This window comes from Brassica oleracea, chromosome C3 (genome assembly GCF_000695525.1).
Source record: "Brassica oleracea var. oleracea cultivar TO1000 chromosome C3, BOL, whole genome shotgun sequence".
NCBI lineage: Eukaryota > Viridiplantae > Streptophyta > Magnoliopsida > Brassicales > Brassicaceae > Brassica > Brassica oleracea.
The window spans coordinates 526,704-543,873 of NC_027750.1; the positions used below are offsets into that span (position 1 = coordinate 526,704).

At 37.3% G+C, this 17,170-nt stretch overlaps 5 protein-coding genes across 6 annotated transcripts in view; 2 read left to right on the forward strand and 3 right to left on the reverse strand.

The window, feature by feature from the left end:
• The window catches only part of LOC106332071 (mitochondrial import inner membrane translocase subunit TIM14-3-like), a 2,339-nt gene extending 1,534 nt beyond the window's left edge, over positions 1 to 805 (reverse strand). The window contains exon 1 of the mRNA XM_013770535.1: positions 622 to 805. Coding sequence (XP_013625989.1) covers positions 622 to 624 — 3 coding nt within the window. The 5' untranslated portion in view covers positions 625 to 805. The remainder of the gene's footprint in view (positions 1 to 621) is intronic.
• A 396-nt stretch (positions 806 to 1,201) lies between these two features.
• Positions 1,202 to 3,764, reverse strand: LOC106328384 (protein IQ-DOMAIN 1-like). The gene is made up of 6 exons (XM_013766819.1): positions 3,527 to 3,764; positions 3,190 to 3,264; positions 2,811 to 3,095; positions 2,450 to 2,671; positions 2,089 to 2,208; positions 1,202 to 1,975 (listed from the first exon to the last, which is right to left on the reverse strand). The coding sequence occupies exons 2-6, from the start codon at positions 3,247 to 3,249 to the stop codon at positions 1,382 to 1,384; spliced, it is 1,281 nt and encodes a 426-aa protein (XP_013622273.1). The 5' UTR covers positions 3,250 to 3,264; positions 3,527 to 3,764; the 3' UTR covers positions 1,202 to 1,381.
• Positions 3,765 to 4,942: 1,178 nt separating this feature from the next.
• On the forward strand, positions 4,943 to 6,836 carry LOC106331933. 2 transcript variants are annotated; one of them, XM_013770373.1, is made up of 5 exons: positions 4,943 to 5,032; positions 5,276 to 5,467; positions 5,621 to 6,207; positions 6,314 to 6,380; positions 6,467 to 6,836. In XM_013770373.1, exons 2-5 carry the CDS (start codon positions 5,447 to 5,449, stop codon positions 6,599 to 6,601), a joined length of 810 nt encoding a protein of 269 aa, XP_013625827.1. In that variant the 5' UTR covers positions 4,943 to 5,032; positions 5,276 to 5,446; the 3' UTR covers positions 6,602 to 6,836. The 2 variants fall into 2 exon arrangements, with proteins under 2 accessions (XP_013625827.1, XP_013625825.1); XM_013770371.1 differs by lacking the exon at positions 4,943 to 5,032 and having other exon boundaries at positions 5,054 to 5,467.
• A 3,755-nt stretch (positions 6,837 to 10,591) lies between these two features.
• LOC106332389 lies at positions 10,592 to 11,389 on the forward strand. Its single transcript, XM_013770856.1, has 3 exons — positions 10,592 to 10,721; positions 10,800 to 10,958; positions 11,057 to 11,389. Exons 1-3 carry the CDS (start codon positions 10,655 to 10,657, stop codon positions 11,059 to 11,061), a joined length of 231 nt encoding a protein of 76 aa, XP_013626310.1. The 5' UTR covers positions 10,592 to 10,654; the 3' UTR covers positions 11,062 to 11,389.
• A 2,259-nt stretch (positions 11,390 to 13,648) lies between these two features.
• LOC106336027 (L-type lectin-domain containing receptor kinase VIII.2) lies at positions 13,649 to 16,284 on the reverse strand. The gene has a single exon (XM_013774741.1). It carries the CDS (start codon positions 15,930 to 15,932, stop codon positions 13,791 to 13,793), a length of 2,142 nt encoding a protein of 713 aa, XP_013630195.1. The 5' UTR covers positions 15,933 to 16,284; the 3' UTR covers positions 13,649 to 13,790.
• Between the last annotated feature and the right edge of the window lie 886 nt (positions 16,285 to 17,170).

The window sequence follows — 17,170 nt, forward strand, 5'->3', positions numbered from 1 at the left end:
CAATATCGAGTTTTCCCTACAAAACCGGCAAATCGAGTTTTCCCGCCAAAACCGTGAAATTGAGTTTTACGGGTTTTCCAGAAAAATTTAATTTTACATTTTCACGGGAAAATTCGATTTTGAGGTTTTGGCGAAAAACTCGATTTTGATTTTTTGGCGGGAAAACTCGATTTCGAAGTTTTGATGAAAAACTCGATTTTGCGTTTTTTGGAGGAAAAACTCGATTTTGTTGTTTTAGTTGAAAACACGATTTTGCGGTTTCGACGGAAAATTTCGTTGTTCAGTTTTTGGCGAGAAAACTCAGACTTTAAGTTTTTTTTTATGAAAAACATTATTAAATATTGTATAATAGTTGTGTGAATCAAAATAAAAGGGTTAGAATTTAAACCCTGGTCCTATTAGGGCCAACCCTATTTAAACCCTGTTTAAAAAATGAGGGTTAGGGTTACAAATGGGTTTGCAGGTTTAGGGCTAACCCTGTTAGGTTGAGCCCATATTAACATCCCTATCTCTGTTATACCCACATAGGCGAAAAAAAAATAGAAAAAAGGGATTCAATATCACTAAAATGATTTGCCACCAGATAAACGGAAACAAAGAGATAAAGATTTATGAACTTACCATCGTTCACCGTAGATTTAAGAGAAATGATAATATTCTTCGATTATCGATTCTCTCTGTCGGATCGGGGATGCGGATGGGTTTTAGGGTTCTTCAAGAGGAAAGAGAAATACAAAACCGAACTAAAAAGATCTCCTGCCTCCTTGTCTCATCTTCTTTTTTATTTTTTTTTTGCGTGGGGAAGAGGTCGGTTTATGTGAGTATATCCAATTTTTTTAATCAGGCCGGTTAAGTAAGTCAAAGTCAATACCTTCTTTTTCCCACAGAGGATTCGTTTAATGTAATTTCTCATCGTTATATAACCAACCTGCTCATGGTTTATCGCCAAGTTTTAAAGGGAAATATTTAAGATTAGAGGTAACTAAAATAGGATCACATATACAACATGATATGAAAATTAAAATAAAATTTAGGTATTTTGTATTTGATTATTACGATGACTAATTAAAATTTAAAAGGGTAGCTAGCATACAAAATTACAACCTCGGATTTTGATTCGTACAAAGAATAATAATGTATGAGGGATTCCAATAATAAATAAATAAATAAATAAAAAAAACATGATTTTAAAATGTAAACCTCGAATAATAAATTTTTGTAGTAAAATAAATAAATGACAGGCGCTTCCACTGCTGCACAAATGAATTACCAACTAACTGATAAAGGGGAACACATAACAAACATGATACAACTCATCTCGGACAGATCCATAAATTGGTAATAAATAAATATATTAAAGAAAACAGTAACAGTAAATATCTCAGCTTCCTACTCCATTATTGGTCACGCCGACTTCCACCTTAGGCGGAGCTGAGAACCGTCTTGGTTTAGGCAATGCAGGTGAACTCGGATAAGAGAGGCGTTTCTTAGCCGATGCCTTGTCTCCATCCTGCTGTCTGGTACTACCACTTGATGGGCTCTGCGGCTTGTTGACCCTGGCTCTAGCTGATTTGGTTGGTACCATATAGCTCGGGAGAGTCTGTGATCCAGCAAGGCTCTCGTCATCTCTGACTGATGAACCAGCGATGCTGTGTCTACGGTTCCTCTCGGATAGGACAGAGATTGTGCTTTTGGCGTCGTCCTCGTCTTTAGATTTTCTGGAGGAATGGTTTAGCCTTGAGGGGGTTGGAGGAGAGAAGAAACTGTTCTTGTTTCTTGGAGTAGTACCACCTCTTGCGGATGATGGTGTGTTTGGTTGAGTTGAGTTCTTGCGGTTTATAGATTTTGTGTCATTGTTTGGTTCTTCCAATGGCCGACCAGCCATCCATCTCTCTAACCAGCTCCAACCCCATGTCGGATTGCTCGGGTCCATGAACATCGGGTTTCCAGATTTAGAATTGTTCTTCCAGTTTTGCTGCAAGCATGAACATAGGAGATTCATCACAACATTCAAACAAGCCACATACTAATATGTATTTGTTCACTTTTTAATTTATATCTCTCCACAGATTCAGATAATTGGAAAACCTGATGAGAGTATGCATAGGCCAATGCTCTTTCCCTTCTCATAGTTGCCTCGTACTTGCTCAGCAACTTTGCTTCAACTTTTTCCTTTGACTGGATGCTATCATCCCAGTTATCCCCGTTCTGAGAGCAGCAAAAGAAACTATTAGCATAAGCCAACTAGAAGAGAAGAGATAATAATTGATTAATAGTGTCACTAAGCAACTAAGCATCAGTTATGACAAATAGAAATGCTTATAAATTAAAATACTAACTATTAAATCTTGCCAGATTAATACGTATAGAGCAACAAAATGCTAGGAAGAGAGCTGAATCAGATGGATGTATGTATGTATGTATGTATGAGAGAGAGGGAGAAAGAGACCTTCAAGCCAGCAAGCTCTTTGGCATGCTTCTGAAGGAGCTGTTTCTGGCGAGCTTGATTCTCTTCGGACATCCTGATTCTCCTAGCTCGGATTTGTGACTGAACACGAGAGAGTGTCTGCATACATTTTAAAGTGTTTGCAGCTTGACGTTTGACAACAGATCCTTCCATCAATAACTTAAGCCTGACCAAACCCCTCATTGCCCGCAGTGCTCTTCTCGCCTGTAATTACACAAGACAGAGAAACTCAATAAGGTGGACCAGCAAAACAATCCATGTTTTCACTTTTAAAAGCAGAAGAACATAAAATGAAACGTTAATTAAAGGCAATTCAAGAAAATTATGTATAAGGAGAACATACCAAATAGCCTCTAAATACAGTCTGAATCAAGATTGATGCCGCTTCTTCATTTGACTTCCCAGCAAACCGAGTAGCAGTAGCACGACGACGACGACGAACGACCTCAGGAGGAGCAGATGAAGAAGGGACTACTACTACAGGAATATCAACATTCACAGCATCTGTTGAAGGAGGGGAAAGATTGCTGTACCGGTCAACAACCACCTCAACCTCAAGAGGAGGAGGAGGAGGAGGAGGGTTAGAGATCAGACCATTTGGGCTATCAGGCGATTTGTGTTTCGACTTCTGAAAAACAACAAACATCAAACATGTCCTCAAGAGAGAGAGTACATATGGATTTGCATCATTTTATATAAAACTCACAAAACTTTGTGCATACCTTAGAATCAGGGCTGAAAGCTTTCTTAACGCTGGAAAACCACTTTGCTTTTTTGCCCATTTCTTCAACAGTTCTCTGTGTTAAGTGAAACCAAATTTATTTCAAAGAAACCTGAATCTAATACACTCCTCCTCCTAAGCTTAATTCAATGAATCTCAACATTTCACTCAAACGCCACGAGATATATATATATATATATATATATATATATATATATATATATATATATATATATATATATATCACGACTCTTTGCCAGATCTCAATATCTATGCGCTAAGCTCTTCAATTCAGCTCAACAATTGATCTTGAACTCAGGAACAAACAGGAAGCGTACCTGCCGTAGAGAGAGTAACACCAGATCTGTTGAGAAGAAGTAGGAGAGCTCCAAAAGTCTTCAAGACTTAAAAAAAACAACGTTCTAGAGTCCAACCACTTCCAACGCGTTTCTCTGTGAAGTCATCGGAGATAGAAGACGAAACGGGTGAGTTTGGGATCTTTACTGAGGTGCAAAGATATCTTCTCAACTTCACATTATCATTATTATTGCCAAGATAGAGAGAAATGGGATTCAAAGATGTGTGTTGAGTATTTGTGACGGTATGTCTATATTGGGCCGCTCTGTGGGCTCCACTTTCCTTTTTTTCTTTTAACAGCTGGGTAATTACTCTATTTTAAAAAAAACGTGTTGTGGTAATTTGATTAGTTTTGGAATCAACAAAAAAAAATTGATGTCTGATTTTCTTTAAAAAAAACTTCATTAACTAATCAACAATGCGTAAACTAAGAACTACTTTTTTTTTTTTTTTTTGTTACTGCAACTAAGAACTACTATGTTGAATTTTTAATTAATTTTTCTCAAAAGATGTTTAATGAACCTTAACAAAAGAGAAACGAATTAATTAAAGGCTTAAAGCTTATCTATATATATGAGTGACCATCTAAATTTTAAATAACTTTATCCAGTACAGATCGGTCCTCTACTTCAGCTAAAAAGCCTATAACTCAAAATCGTTGAAAGTTTTTATTCGTCTGCAGCTAAAAAGCCTATACGCTATCAATAATTTATCGAATGAATTCAACTGCCGAACTCGTGTATGATGAGTATGTGGGGTTCTGTACACGCTTGCATAACTAGAAATAGAACCGACAAAACATGTCAACAAATATATCCACCGCCTTTTATCATTTTAGAAATGCTCTAATAAGCCAGCCACCAGATAACATTTATATTCTTTGGATTGACAAATATCATGAAAGCTAGTTGATCATTGTTCTCCATATCCTGTCTTGTGGACATATCCACCAGATTTCTAAGCAAATTTCCAATAAATGAACGAACATTTAAAATATTTGACATATAACACATATATTCATGCAACGACATATATTTATCAGGACACCAATTAGGAAACTGTAGAAAAAATCTGTAACACATATCCATCAGATAAACAAATTTTACAATGATTTTATATACTTCTTTTTCAAAATTTTATATATAGTTCATTATATCCAGAGAATACCACATTGACATACAATGAACTAAGATGATTGACATAGTGATTAGTTTTGTCCAATGGATAGAATATGACCGCCTAAACCATTGACTTTTGGTGTCAAGCCCAACAAGTTTTCTTATCTGTTGCCAGCTTGTACCAGAGTTCTAGCTAAGCAGTTACACATATGTGTACGTAATTGTGGAATTCTAAATTATATTTGAAGCTAATGTTTAAAAAGTAACATCTATGTAGTTTATAAAAAAATTGGCAAGCTCATATAATTAATGGAAATAACTTTTTGTCAAGGGTCGAATGTATTTTCTATGTCATGCTTTTGCTTTAGTGTGAGTTATTTTTCTTGGTATGTTATTTTGGTTTAGTACTAAATTAAGTTGTTCAATCTAAGCCTCCTCAACTTGAATAATTCACTTTTTTTTTTACTTTGAATGTTTAGATTATTAATGAGTATAAAAAGCCAAACAAAAAAACTTGGAAATTCGATTCGGTTTAGTTAGTAGGATTAGATTGCACATCTACATGAATATTTTGTTTTGTTCTTTGAGAGCAATCGACAAATGTTATTTTAGGTGGATACTTTGTCATGGGTTAGCGAGGGACGATAGTGGTAGACAAGACTTGAATGCTGCTTTCATTTGTCCGACGGAGATTTCACTTTATGTTTTAGTCATCTTCAAATTCATACTTGATAGTATGTCCTAAAAGACTTATCACTGTTTTTGAGAGTGGCGAAGCAGAACATGAAGACGAAATCGTTTCCGGTAACTACGCTATTACCTTCCCCCATCTTCTTTCGTTTCGGCTTGTTTCTCGAATCTAAAAAATTAGGGCGATTAGGTTTTGGAGCTTGGAAATTAGAATCTGGATTGTTGAGATTTGTAACTTCTGTTAAGTTGTTGATTATCTTGTCACAGGAAAGATTCGGCTCTATAGAGACTGATCCAGATACTGTGCGGCCTCTCAAGAAGCGTCAGTGTCCTCTTGGGGAAGATAAGCCGCTTAAATCCGATGATGCTTGTATTGTTTGTGAAGTTTCAGAAGAGGGAGCATCAAGTTGTTGTGGGGTTGACTGTCTTCTTCGGTTTCATGAAGAGTGTTTGACTCCTGAGTTCGGTGGTAGTGAGGATCTCTCAAATCCATTATGTCCTTATTGTTGGTTCCGAGTTGTAGCGCTCAAATCTAAATCATTGAGAGAGGAGGCCGTTAGTGCGGAGAATGCAGTTTACAAGTATCTAGATAAAGACACTGTGAGCGGTCAAGGGTTACAAGGAGGAGATCGTGCTGAGTGCTCATCATCAAAAGAGGATCAGTTTGACAATAGTTCTCATCAACCAGAAGAGGGTACAGATATGGAAGAAGAAGATAAAGTGATAGAGGACGAGGTTGAAGCATCAGCTGAAGACGGTGAGAGGGTAGATGCAGATCATGACGAATCAGCTCAAGTTCAAACCAATGAAGAGCATGTGAGCGAGCATGTGGCTTCTCAGCCGAATACACTCAGGTTATTCCTTTTTATCTTCTTTCACTAGAACATGTTCATACAAATAGTATCTTCCCTCATTGCCACACTAAATGTAGAAAATAAAATTACCTCATGGGATTTGCAGGGCCTTTTCCTTTTTTAACAAGAATCGGAGACTACTTTGGACGCCTGAAGAAGAGGAAATGCTCAGGGTATGTACTAAATAACGAATGCTAATTTGTTTTTTTTGGTTATGTCTAGTAAGAATGGTTGTTGATATATCTGTTGTTGGTTTTAGATGGGAGTGAAGAAATTTGCACCAGAAGCAAACAAGAACATACCATGGAGGAAGATTCTTGAAATGGGACAGACTGTGTTCCAACCCACACGTACTCCAGCTGATCTCAAGGATAAATGGAGGAGACAACACTAACTCCCCAGAACTATGTAATCTTTTTTTTTTTGTTGAATAATCTTACATAGGCTGCTAAGCCCATTAGAAAACCTACGAGCTAACTTCTCTCAACTCTGTATATAGGCCAATTTCTTAACAAATTTGTGTCATTAGAATGACCCAGTCATCACGTCATCACTTTGGTTATAATGAACGGTTTGTATAATTAATCATGTTACGGTGATGAACTGTGTGTTCAACATTGCTTCTTTTGTCATGACTTGGATTTTAGCAACTCAGCTTATCCTTGAAAGCAAAATCAACGGTTTTTTTAACTTTGACTACCAATCTTCAACTTGTCTCTGTAAGCTCATGTTCTTGTAGCTTCTCTATTTTCTGTTATAAACCACACAAAATAGAAACATAAGCTCCAACTTTCCTAGGCAGTTCACAGATGTATAAAAGAACAGGAAGAATAGTGACATAACCCTTATGTTTAGGAAATCGTAGACATTTTAATAGTTAGATCAGTTTCATGAACCCTTATAACATGATCATATAAGCTCATAAATTAAATCTCATTGAGTGTTCTTACCTTCATAAGCGGGATTCGTATACCCTAGACTGACATTTAGACATCCCACTAAGATAACTCGACCCTCCTCAATGATCTTTCTCCAATCCTTTAGGCCTTTCGATATTGACTTTCCATTGACCACGAAGATATTGATATTCCACAGGCTCAAACGTCCTCATCACATCCTTTGTAGCGGATAACAAAGACACATGCGTGTTCATTGGCATCTGGTAAGCCTATATATATCCTCTATTCTCTCTCCAACATGTCGAGCAGTCGTCATAGCCTTCACATCATCTGTCAAAACAAAACATAGCAGTTTACTATATTCAATTAACTTGTTAATTATGAATCAACCTTTTCATAATAGCTTCATTTAGCTGAGGGATGGGAGCAACTTCTGCCCAACTTATAGATGGGCTTACATATTGTAGGGCTCTTTAAAATACTGAGACCAATTGAGACCCAACATGAACATATATAGTGTACAAGTTTTTCTTTTGTTAAAAGACTAAAAGGTATTTAAGTTTTTAATACAATTGCATATACATGATATATAGTGGATGTAGTATATATCCCAAGCAGGATTAATTGAATAAACAATAAAAGATGGGTGGATGTGAAAGTGAAAGGAGAGGCCTAAGAAAACACAGCCATGAAATAGCTGTAGAGATGGATATGGACCCATTAGAATTTATGGAGTCCTAATAATGCGGGGTTCTTCTGATGGATTTTTTACAGAAGTTAAAAAATTGTTTCTTAATTTTTAACTAAAAAAGTTAAGAACTGGTTCTTAAATAAGGACTTTAATAACCGTTTTTTAGTTTTTTTTAGTTAAAAGTTAAGAAACAGTTTCTTAACTTCCGCTTAGAACTCCACTCTAAAAATTCCGGTTTAATCATGGTCTAACACACATTAGTATATAAAATGTAAATAATATTTATTTTCAATTTTTGTTATCGCTCCACTGACATCAACACAATAATGGAAGCAAAGTTCTCTTCAGAACATGACAATAATGGAGCAAGGTTCTCTTCGGAACATGACACCTCAGCTTTTAAAATCGTGGAGTCGTCGTGTCAATAAATAAATAAACATTAAAACCAATAACAACATTTCGTTTATCCACGTCATAATCCACGCAAGCTTAGTAACATGTCGATCGCTTCATCTTCTTTGACTTCAGATTCTCCAAGCAAAGAAACCCAGCGAATTAAGAATCAGTAAAGATGTCACTTACAAGACGAAATCGACAATAGTTCTTTTGTAATAAAAACACCTCGAGTATCCAAAATTTAAAGCTTTGTGACACATAATCTCAATAAAAACCCACAAAAGCTAAAAGATAAACGAAACAATAACGTTGTTAGTGGTGGTTGTGAGATTGAGGTAGCAGATTATAGCGAGAATGCAAAGCAGAGGTGGTAATGAGAGAAATCCAGTGACAGAGGTGATGGAAAATATAGTGTGGTGGGCATCATTGATAGAGATCCTACTGATATAGACGCTGGAGTATTTATTGAAGAAAGTCTTTGCAAATAAATTTTAATGTTTTCACATTTTTTATATGTTTCTGTCTTTTTGGTGTTTTTAAGAGCAAAGATAGTTTTTAGAGAAATGAGTTTGATTTGTTAGATCAAAACTTAAAAATATAACCTACTTTGATACTTATTGGTCTAGATTCTAAACTTTCAAGTTCTGTGCCGCATTATCCCATCGAAAAACACTAACAACAATTTGTTATTAGATTTCACGCCGGGTTAGGATGATGATGACGAGATTGAGAAAAATCTGGAGAGTTTGATGCTAAGGTTTGTTAACCGAGATTCAAGTGGATTTCATTATGAAGATTGCAAAGAAACTATTTTGTCGTTTTTTTTAACTGTCAGAGAAAAAGATTTAACAAATTGCTGATATTTATTAAGAAGCTTAAGGTTTGTGTTGAATTGTTCCACAAGTGGACGGGACCCATGTCTGAAAAAAAAGATGCAGTGATATAGCCATGTAGGTGACTAGATTTAAAGGAGGGTTAAGGTGATGATGATGACGTATTTTATAAATAAGTATAATTAATAAGTATAATTTGCATGGCGTTGATACTTCATTCTGCAAATATATGCATATAAGTATTAATGAATGAGGAGTGCAATGATATTACTCCTAATTAATATATTTGGGGTGCACGATCCATCATCGACCGACTTGAAATTAATGGAAAGGTAGAGAGTACATCAATGTACAGTTCTAAGTGTGGGGATAGATGAACATCTTGTCATTCAATTTTTTTCAATAAACTCAATTACGTATATCGACTTCATACCAGCGATTTCTTCAAAAAAATGTGTATACATTTTTTTATATCACCGCCAAAAATAACAGAAAATACATGTTAACTGTGTATGGCGCCAATAAATAACAAAAGTATATAGTAACAAGTATTTTCAATATGCAGTGGTCTATCTTTTCCTTATGCAGTTACAGTTTCGGACAAACTCTTGGACCATGATTAACCCGGATTCTTAGAGAAGAGTTCTTAGCGAAATTTAAGAAACTGTTTCTTAATTTTTAACTAAAAAAACTAAGAACCGGTTCTTAAAATCCTTATTTAAGAACCGGTTCTTAGTTTTTTTAGTTAAAAGTTAAGAACGCTAAGAACCTAACCGGTTCTTAGATTTTTTAGTTAAAAGTTAAGAACGTTAAGAATTCTATCTTAAGAACTTTTGGTTAATCATGCTCTTAGAAATAAATGATTAGATAGTATATTGTTCATCATTAAATACGTGTTCCTGCGAAAACAAAGAGAAAAGGGAATGAATGGATTGGAACACGAGTTCAGTTTGGAAACCATGAGATAGAAAGCTAGTATTGTCCCTCAGACATGAACTTATCTTCTCTTATTTCTTTTTTTTTTTTTTTTTTTTTTTTTTTCTTATTTTTATTTTTAAGTTGCTCTCCCTATTGAAAATATTTTATACTCCAGTTTATAATATATATATGGTCGTGAAAATAATTAATAACGTCGCCCTCTTTTAAACCGTCCATAATGTCTTGCCTGTTTATACGGGCACGGAATTGTCAGGACAGGAGCATACACCTGTTCAAGCATTTTAGTTTTTTTTTTTTTGAGAAAAGGCTTTTCAAGCATTTTAGTTAGTTGAGTAAAACCATGCATATAAAATATTAGTCACATATCATAATTCAGTAATAAGAAAGTTGTAAGCATAATTCAGATGAGCATGTAGAAAATATTAAATTCGTTAACATTTGAATAAAAATCCCGTTTTGCATGCTGATCTGAAAATTGTTTAGCCAAAAAAGATTAAGCATACGATAATAAACCTTTATAGAACAGAATAAATATTACAAGAAAATATTGACTAATTAAATATAAATGAAGACAAGACACGTGTGTTTTATCTGTCCATGCTATTATAAATAAGGTATCATGTATTCCAAGTATTATCATTCAAAACAAAAACACTCAAAAGTTCATAACTGTTTATAAGTAAATAAAAATGAAGTCGACCGTCGTGATTTTTCTCATGTACCTTCTCCTTGCTGTGCCTCGCTTTGTCGCTATAGGTATTTTTGTTTTTTTTGTTTTATAGGGATGATCATCAACATATTTCTTGATTCATTGTACTTTAACACATAACTAAGGATCGGAAAATACGGATTCGGAGGTGTACGAGATCGATTACAGGGGGCCAGAGACACATAACTCTAGACCTTCGCCGGAAACTTCGCACCGCAAGCCACCTTTCATCCACCATAAAACCTCCACCGTTGGATCGGCCAGTGCTCATGTTGGAGGGCAGAGTAAGATGCTCTCTACCCTTAGTAATTACTCGTAAATACTATATTTATGGCACAAAGACTAATAAACACACATACTCTCTCTCTCTACCATTTACTAGACTAGAGAGATACTTTTTCCTAAGGAGGGAGGAGAGAGTCTCCGAAGCTTCAAGTTCAAGGAGAAGTATATATACTATGAGTCTGTGATAAGGTTAATGATGCGGGTACACAATTATTGATAATATTAATACATATTTATCAAATGATCTCCGAGTCATATCATGTCCAGTATTTTTCTTTCCTCTTTTTTTTTTTTTTTTCATGTACCGTTCGTCACGTATTTTATAATTTTCAGTCTGAATCTCTTGGAAGAAAATTCAAATTAAATCCTGTAAATGCGTCAGTGTCGCCATGCATATGAATATCACTGTCATTCTCATATCTTTGGATCATTGTCTATTCGATTGAGGGCTGACCATGGGGAAAATTAGGAATAAATATGAGAAAACGATATATATGCACTTAGGTATTTTTCTTTTTTTCTTAGGTATGAAATCTCTTGGATGCTGGTTTACAAGTAACTTTTTAAAAATACACACCAACCAAGGAGTTACAAAAAAAACACTCCAACCAAAATATGGGAAAACGGTCATTTCATATCCAACATATCGTCGTATGTTCAATTCATACCCGACTTATATGGTCGTGCCAAAACATACGTGAACTTATATGGTATTGCCAAAACATACTCAACTTATAATTTTTTGACTAGTGTATGATTTCGCCAAAAAATTATAAATCGAATATGTTTTGGCACGGGCATATAAGTTCAGGTATGTTTTGGCACTGCTATATAAGTCGGGTATGAATTGAACATATTGTGATATGTTGGGTATGAAATGACCGTTTTCCCACCAAAATATAGTATAGCCGTATAGGATACATTCTATTTTGTACACACTTCTTGTATCGTAATCAAATGCCATGACATCATATTAGATCCTCCAAAGCATTCATGAAAGATGTCCAGAACACTTCTCACTGGCGACGATTTTAGTTGTCTTTTATAGAAGATTAATGTTAGTATGTGATATTAAAATTAGAGTTATATACACGTGGTTACATCGAGTAATCTACAAGACACTGGATTCAAGGGATCCACCATTAACAAGGACCTCAATCATTTCATTTCAAAATTTGACTGTGTAATATTTATCACAAGATTCATAAGCAAACCGTGTCTCTCATAACACAGCTCTGGAAGTTTCGGAGCACGATTAATTTGTAATGTATGACGATTACGACACTTGAATGGATTATTAAGTCTAAAACACGACATTTTAATGACAAAAACACATGATATAGTCTTATAGACAAATAGACATACCTGTCTCTCAACTTTTTTTTTTTTTTTTACCATGTTTAAAAAAGTTCCTACTTTTTTTTTTTTTTTTGTCACAAACTACTTCCATTCATTCATTTAGTTTGGTGGTGGCATTAAAACAGCCTCACCCACCTCTCTTACAATCAAGGACAACGCCTGTTTTGCATACATATCAGCCTCTGCGTTCCTCAACTGAGGAATCCAAACAAAAACAACATTTCGAGCTAAACGAGTTTATAAACGAGTGGATCCCTAGTTTGGAGTAAACGAGTTTACGAACATCAGACGTGATAGACAAACAAATATAATTTTCGTGGCCCAATTATCTGCCTTTAAAATTTAGATACTTCACATTTGGGTCGAGCCCTAAAAACCCAATAGTCCAAATTAAGTTTGGTCAAATCTCATGTTAGGCATTTCTAAAATTCAAAAAGTAGTTACATGAATTAGTTGACTTGATTCCCCAACTATGCAACTCATAAATAAACCACATGCCTGCTTAACTAGTGAAAGGACCAATGCTTTACGCCTTTACCACCAATGCTTTACCACTAAAAAAAAAGGTTAGTTAAAGTTTTGATTTGATTTATTGTTATATCTATTTGTATATTGATTGAATTAAGAGATCAGTAAGATTCCCATTTAGTGTATGTCATATTTTATGATTACGACCATCTACCATATTCTAACATTTTATATTTAGTTTATCTAGACCTTGTCACCTTGCCATGCTTCTACTCCAATCTTTTGTTCTTTTTCGTATCATTAGATATTACTTTTGCAAGCAACATTTCGAGCTAATTTAACCTAAACTAGCCGTGAACTTGGATTTGAACTACATGTAATTAATTTTGTTTTTATCAAACCTTTCATTGCTTGCTTAAAACATGTAATTAATTGTTAAATGCCAAAATCCAAGCTACTTTTTAATCACACACCGCGATTAGCAAGCCAAGTATGCTGTGCTAAAACAATGTTTTGTGTCCACGCACACATTTTTGTTATGCTGTGCTAAAACAATGTTTTGTGTGCACGCACACATTTTTTGTGATAACAGTGATCTACATTGATATATTAACCCCATAAGGCCATAACTATAGGTTATACAGTTTTTTCTATGCTCCCACTTATAGTTATTATAGACTGGGGACCAAATTGAAAATATATTATTGGACAGTAAAAACTTTATCAAATTTAAAGTAAAGAAAGCGACATTCACCAAACTTATCATCATCCGAGTTGAACTAGTAAAGTAATTAACACAACTCCAAGTCTCCAGAGCCTTCAAATTTGAATTATTTTATATACATCGTTACAAACTCAAGTCTTGAGGTTCCAAAACTAAGAATTTTCAATAAACTCGGAAATTTACATTTTACAAATCTACCGTTTTTAAAAATTAGTATTGTTTACCGGTAAAATTGTCTCCGAATTTATAATCACGTATAATTAATAATTTAAATAAAATATTAAACCGATCGATCCTTGCCGACAATGAAGATGTCATGTTCGGACGAGGAACAAGAAGTCGTCGAGACCGGGGCCAAAGCTTCATTACAGTCCGATGCACTGTCTTGTAAGGTAAGCAATAACTCCGACGTGCTAAAGCTCAACGACGGTGACGGTCTCGCCATCGGAACCACCGGCACATCAGCTTCCCCGACCAGAATCTGGACCACAGTCCTCATACTAGGCCGGGTTACCGGGTCGGGTTGTGAACAAGCAAGGCCCACCATCAGTACCCGATTCACCTCCTCCGGGTTAAGCTCTCCCTCGCCCAACTGCTCATCCACTGCCGTCAAAAGCCTCCCTTCTCTATACAAACCCCAAACCCAATCAACCAAACTCGACCCGGTTTTGAAACCGGGTCTCAAACCGGGATTAGGCTCGGTTCGGGTAATGGGCCTTCTTCCAGTGGTTACTTCCAAAACAACGGCTCCGTAGCTGAAAACGTCGGTTTTCTCCGTCGCTCGACCGGTGAGCAAATACTCCGGCGCTAAATACCCCATCGTACCGGCGGCAGCCGTCGCGTCCGGCGATTTATCGTGCTCCGTTTGCCTAGCGAGTCCAAAATCGCCTAACTTAGGATTAAAACTTGCGTCGAGCATAACGTTGCTCGTTTTAACGTCACGGTGAATGATCTGATTCTCGCACTCTTGATGCAAATAAGCCAGAGCGGAAGCGACTCCGAGGAGGATCTTCCTCCGGTGAGGCCACGGTAACGTCGTCGGAGACTCGTGTAATGCTTTGTCGAGAGATCCGTTAGGCATCAGATCGTAGATCAACAGAATCTCTCCCTTCTCTCTGCAGTAGCCTTGGAGACGGAGGAGATTCCGATGACGGAGAGTTCCGATCAGCGATAGCTCCGATAAGAACTCGGTGTTTCCTTGAGACACGTGGCTGCATCTTTTGATCGCGATGATTTCGCCGGAGCCTGGTAAGATACCTTTGTAGACGGTGCCGAACGCGCCGTTTCCGATCACTCGAGTGGCGCTGAAGCTGTCGGTGGCTAGCTTCAGCTCCTTGTAGGTGAACTCCCTCGGCGATTTCATGATCTCCGATGAGAAGGACTCGCTCTTTCGAGTGTATTTGATCTTTTTGGAGTAGAGCCAGATCATCGCTCCGGCGAATAGCGCTAAGAAAAATGCTCCGGCGGTTACTACTCCGGCGACGGCGGCGGGGGATTTTTTACAGAGTTTGTTACGGCAAGGAGAAGATGGATCGGCGGGTTTTATCCGGGAGGTGGGTGAAGAGAGTGAAGGAGAAGACGGCGGCGAAGACGGTGGCTCACCGGACAACGGCGGCGGAGAAGATTCCGATGAATCGAAAGAGGAAGCGAAGCTCCACCAGTCGATGCTGTGAATCTCCGTGCTTCCCTGCGTCGAACCGGAGAATCCAACGAACATCGAATCGCTGACGTACCGATCGAGATTTAACGGAACCGACAAAACCGGCGATATCGGTTTAACGTTTGAGTAAGAGACGTAAACCGTTAAAACCCGGCCCGATCCTTCGTAAGTGATCCACGAGTTCACGGAGTTCCCGCTCTTGAGATCGATGTCGACGTTTCCCAGATCCGCTACCGCCGCCGAAACGACGGCGTTTAGATCCAGCCCCACGTGGTTCCCGTTCACGTCTTTGAATTCCACATCCATCAGCGTGTCGAACTCCACCGCCACAAAACCACCCGACCCGGATCCGGATCCGGATTCTCCGGTTAGACCGAGAAACCCGCTGGCGGATCCGATGGATTCTCCGTCGGGGGAGATCACGAAAGCCAATCCGCCGCCGATCGAGGAAGGGTTGAGGTTAGTCACCGTGAACGAGAAGTAAGTGGAGAAGCTCGCCGGAGACTGCGTCTCCGGGTGCCGGAATCTAATCGGTTTTCCGTAGAGAGCTTTTCCGGCGGTGGAAGTCGGTACGGGGAGCTCGCGGGTGAGCTTTATGGTTCCATTGTTGAGATGAGCGTCGCCGAGAAGCTTGAGGGTTGAGAGAGACAAGGTGCCGAGATCGAATCTGGTCGCCGGAAAGTCGCCTCTTACGAGAAGAGAAGCGAGAATGTGGATGAGAGTCGAGTAAACAGAGAGGAATCTCGGTGGGAGTTTCAACATTTGTAGATATTTTTCATTTGGATTCCTTCACTAATCTGAGGGAGTGAAGCTTTGGGAGTTGGTTGGATTCACTGATACAACCATACAGAGAAGACGATGACAAATCACCGAATCAGACAGAGGGAGACGGAAGAAGACAGAAGAGAGTGGAAATAAAAGGCACGAGTGAAGAAGACATCTGGATCTGACCGACCGACACGTGGCCTTATAAACAGTGATGGAGAAGATCCTCACGTGCAGGCGCGTGCTTGCTTTTGTCTGAAAAAACTCATCAAAAAGTCTTGTAGTAATGTTATGATCGAAGTACTTGTTTTGATTTCTGGTGTTTACAAGTCGGTACAACCAAATTAAACAAAAATAGTTTAATAACTCAATAAAGTGAGTACAGATTAGTAAGTGGGAACAATTTGATACGAGTATATAATAGAGTACAAAAAGCTTCAGTTGTTAGCTTTAACGTAACAAAAGAACATATACGATACAACGTTGTGAAAATATCATGGCACATGATTTTTTTGTTTGACTTCTTTTTTTGTTGCATGGTGTGTCCGTTTTCTTTAAAGATTCTCAAAGGAAAATTCATATGGATATTGATAAATCGACATGCAAAAGAATATTTCAATTCTTAAATCATTATCTCTAACAAATCCACAAGTTCACAACGCAGCCACTCGTTTTCACACCAGCTCGTGTTGATGTGTCATGCGTGTGTTTTGTCTCAGTGTGTATATCTCTTCTCTATGTCCCCAGATATAGTGCCAATTAATTATTTAGCTGGTAGCAAAAAAAAATATCGACTATAGCATCTAATAGTATGAAGTATCTATGTCTCTTTGACTTATATTTATTGCGGTCAATAAGAGTTTTTAGATCTCTTTGCAAAAGCGAACAAGTTTTAGATCTCTTGCGCGATTCTTTTGAGCTTATAATTTTACTTTTGGTTGGTGTAGGTGTTCTCAAACTGGAATATGCTACGACAAAGCTTGTATCTATCCGTACTTTTTTTAAAAGCATTAGAGCCATTTAAAAGAAAAACTATGAAGATCCTACTCAAGTTATAATGTTGAAAGCTATGTCATATGTTATGGACTTGGGGTGGGAAAAGGAAAACAAATTGTTATGGACTTGGGCTGAAACCCATTTTGGCGCAAAAGCTACAAATGTTTAATCTCGCTGGTAGATTTGGAGGAAGAATAGTGTGAATTGTGTGTTCCTGGTTCGAAAAAAAAAAAAAAAAA

What these genes read in the sequence shown, in the direction of transcription:
- LOC106328384 (XM_013766819.1), bottom strand. Translation starts at nt 3,249, where the DNA reads ATGGGCAAAAAAGCAAAGTGGTTTTCCAGCGTTAAGAAAGCTTTCAGC. An exon ending in CTGTATTTAGAGGCTATTTG is followed by an intron (nt 2,672 to 2,810) that starts GTATGTTCTCCT and finishes GTGTAATTACAG; the next exon opens with GCGAGAAGAGCACTGCGGGC. An exon ending in AAGAGCTTGCTGGCTTGAAG is followed by an intron (nt 2,209 to 2,449) that starts GTCTCTTTCTCC and finishes TGCTGCTCTCAG; the next exon opens with AACGGGGATAACTGGGATGA.
- LOC106331933 (XM_013770373.1), top strand. Translation starts at nt 5,447, where the DNA reads ATGAAGACGAAATCGTTTCCG. An exon ending in TGAAGACGAAATCGTTTCCG is followed by an intron (nt 5,468 to 5,620) that starts GTAACTACGCTA and finishes ATCTTGTCACAG; the next exon opens with GAAAGATTCGGCTCTATAGA. An exon ending in TCTCAGCCGAATACACTCAG is followed by an intron (nt 6,208 to 6,313) that starts GTTATTCCTTTT and finishes TGGGATTTGCAG; the next exon opens with GGCCTTTTCCTTTTTTAACA.
- LOC106332389 (XM_013770856.1), top strand. Translation starts at nt 10,655, where the DNA reads ATGAAGTCGACCGTCGTGATTTTTCTCATGTACCTTCTCCTTGCTGTG. An exon ending in GCCTCGCTTTGTCGCTATAG is followed by an intron (nt 10,722 to 10,799) that starts GTATTTTTGTTT and finishes CACATAACTAAG; the next exon opens with GATCGGAAAATACGGATTCG.
- LOC106336027 (XM_013774741.1), bottom strand. Translation starts at nt 15,932, where the DNA reads ATGTTGAAACTCCCACCGAGATTCCTCTCTGTTTACTCGACTCTCATC.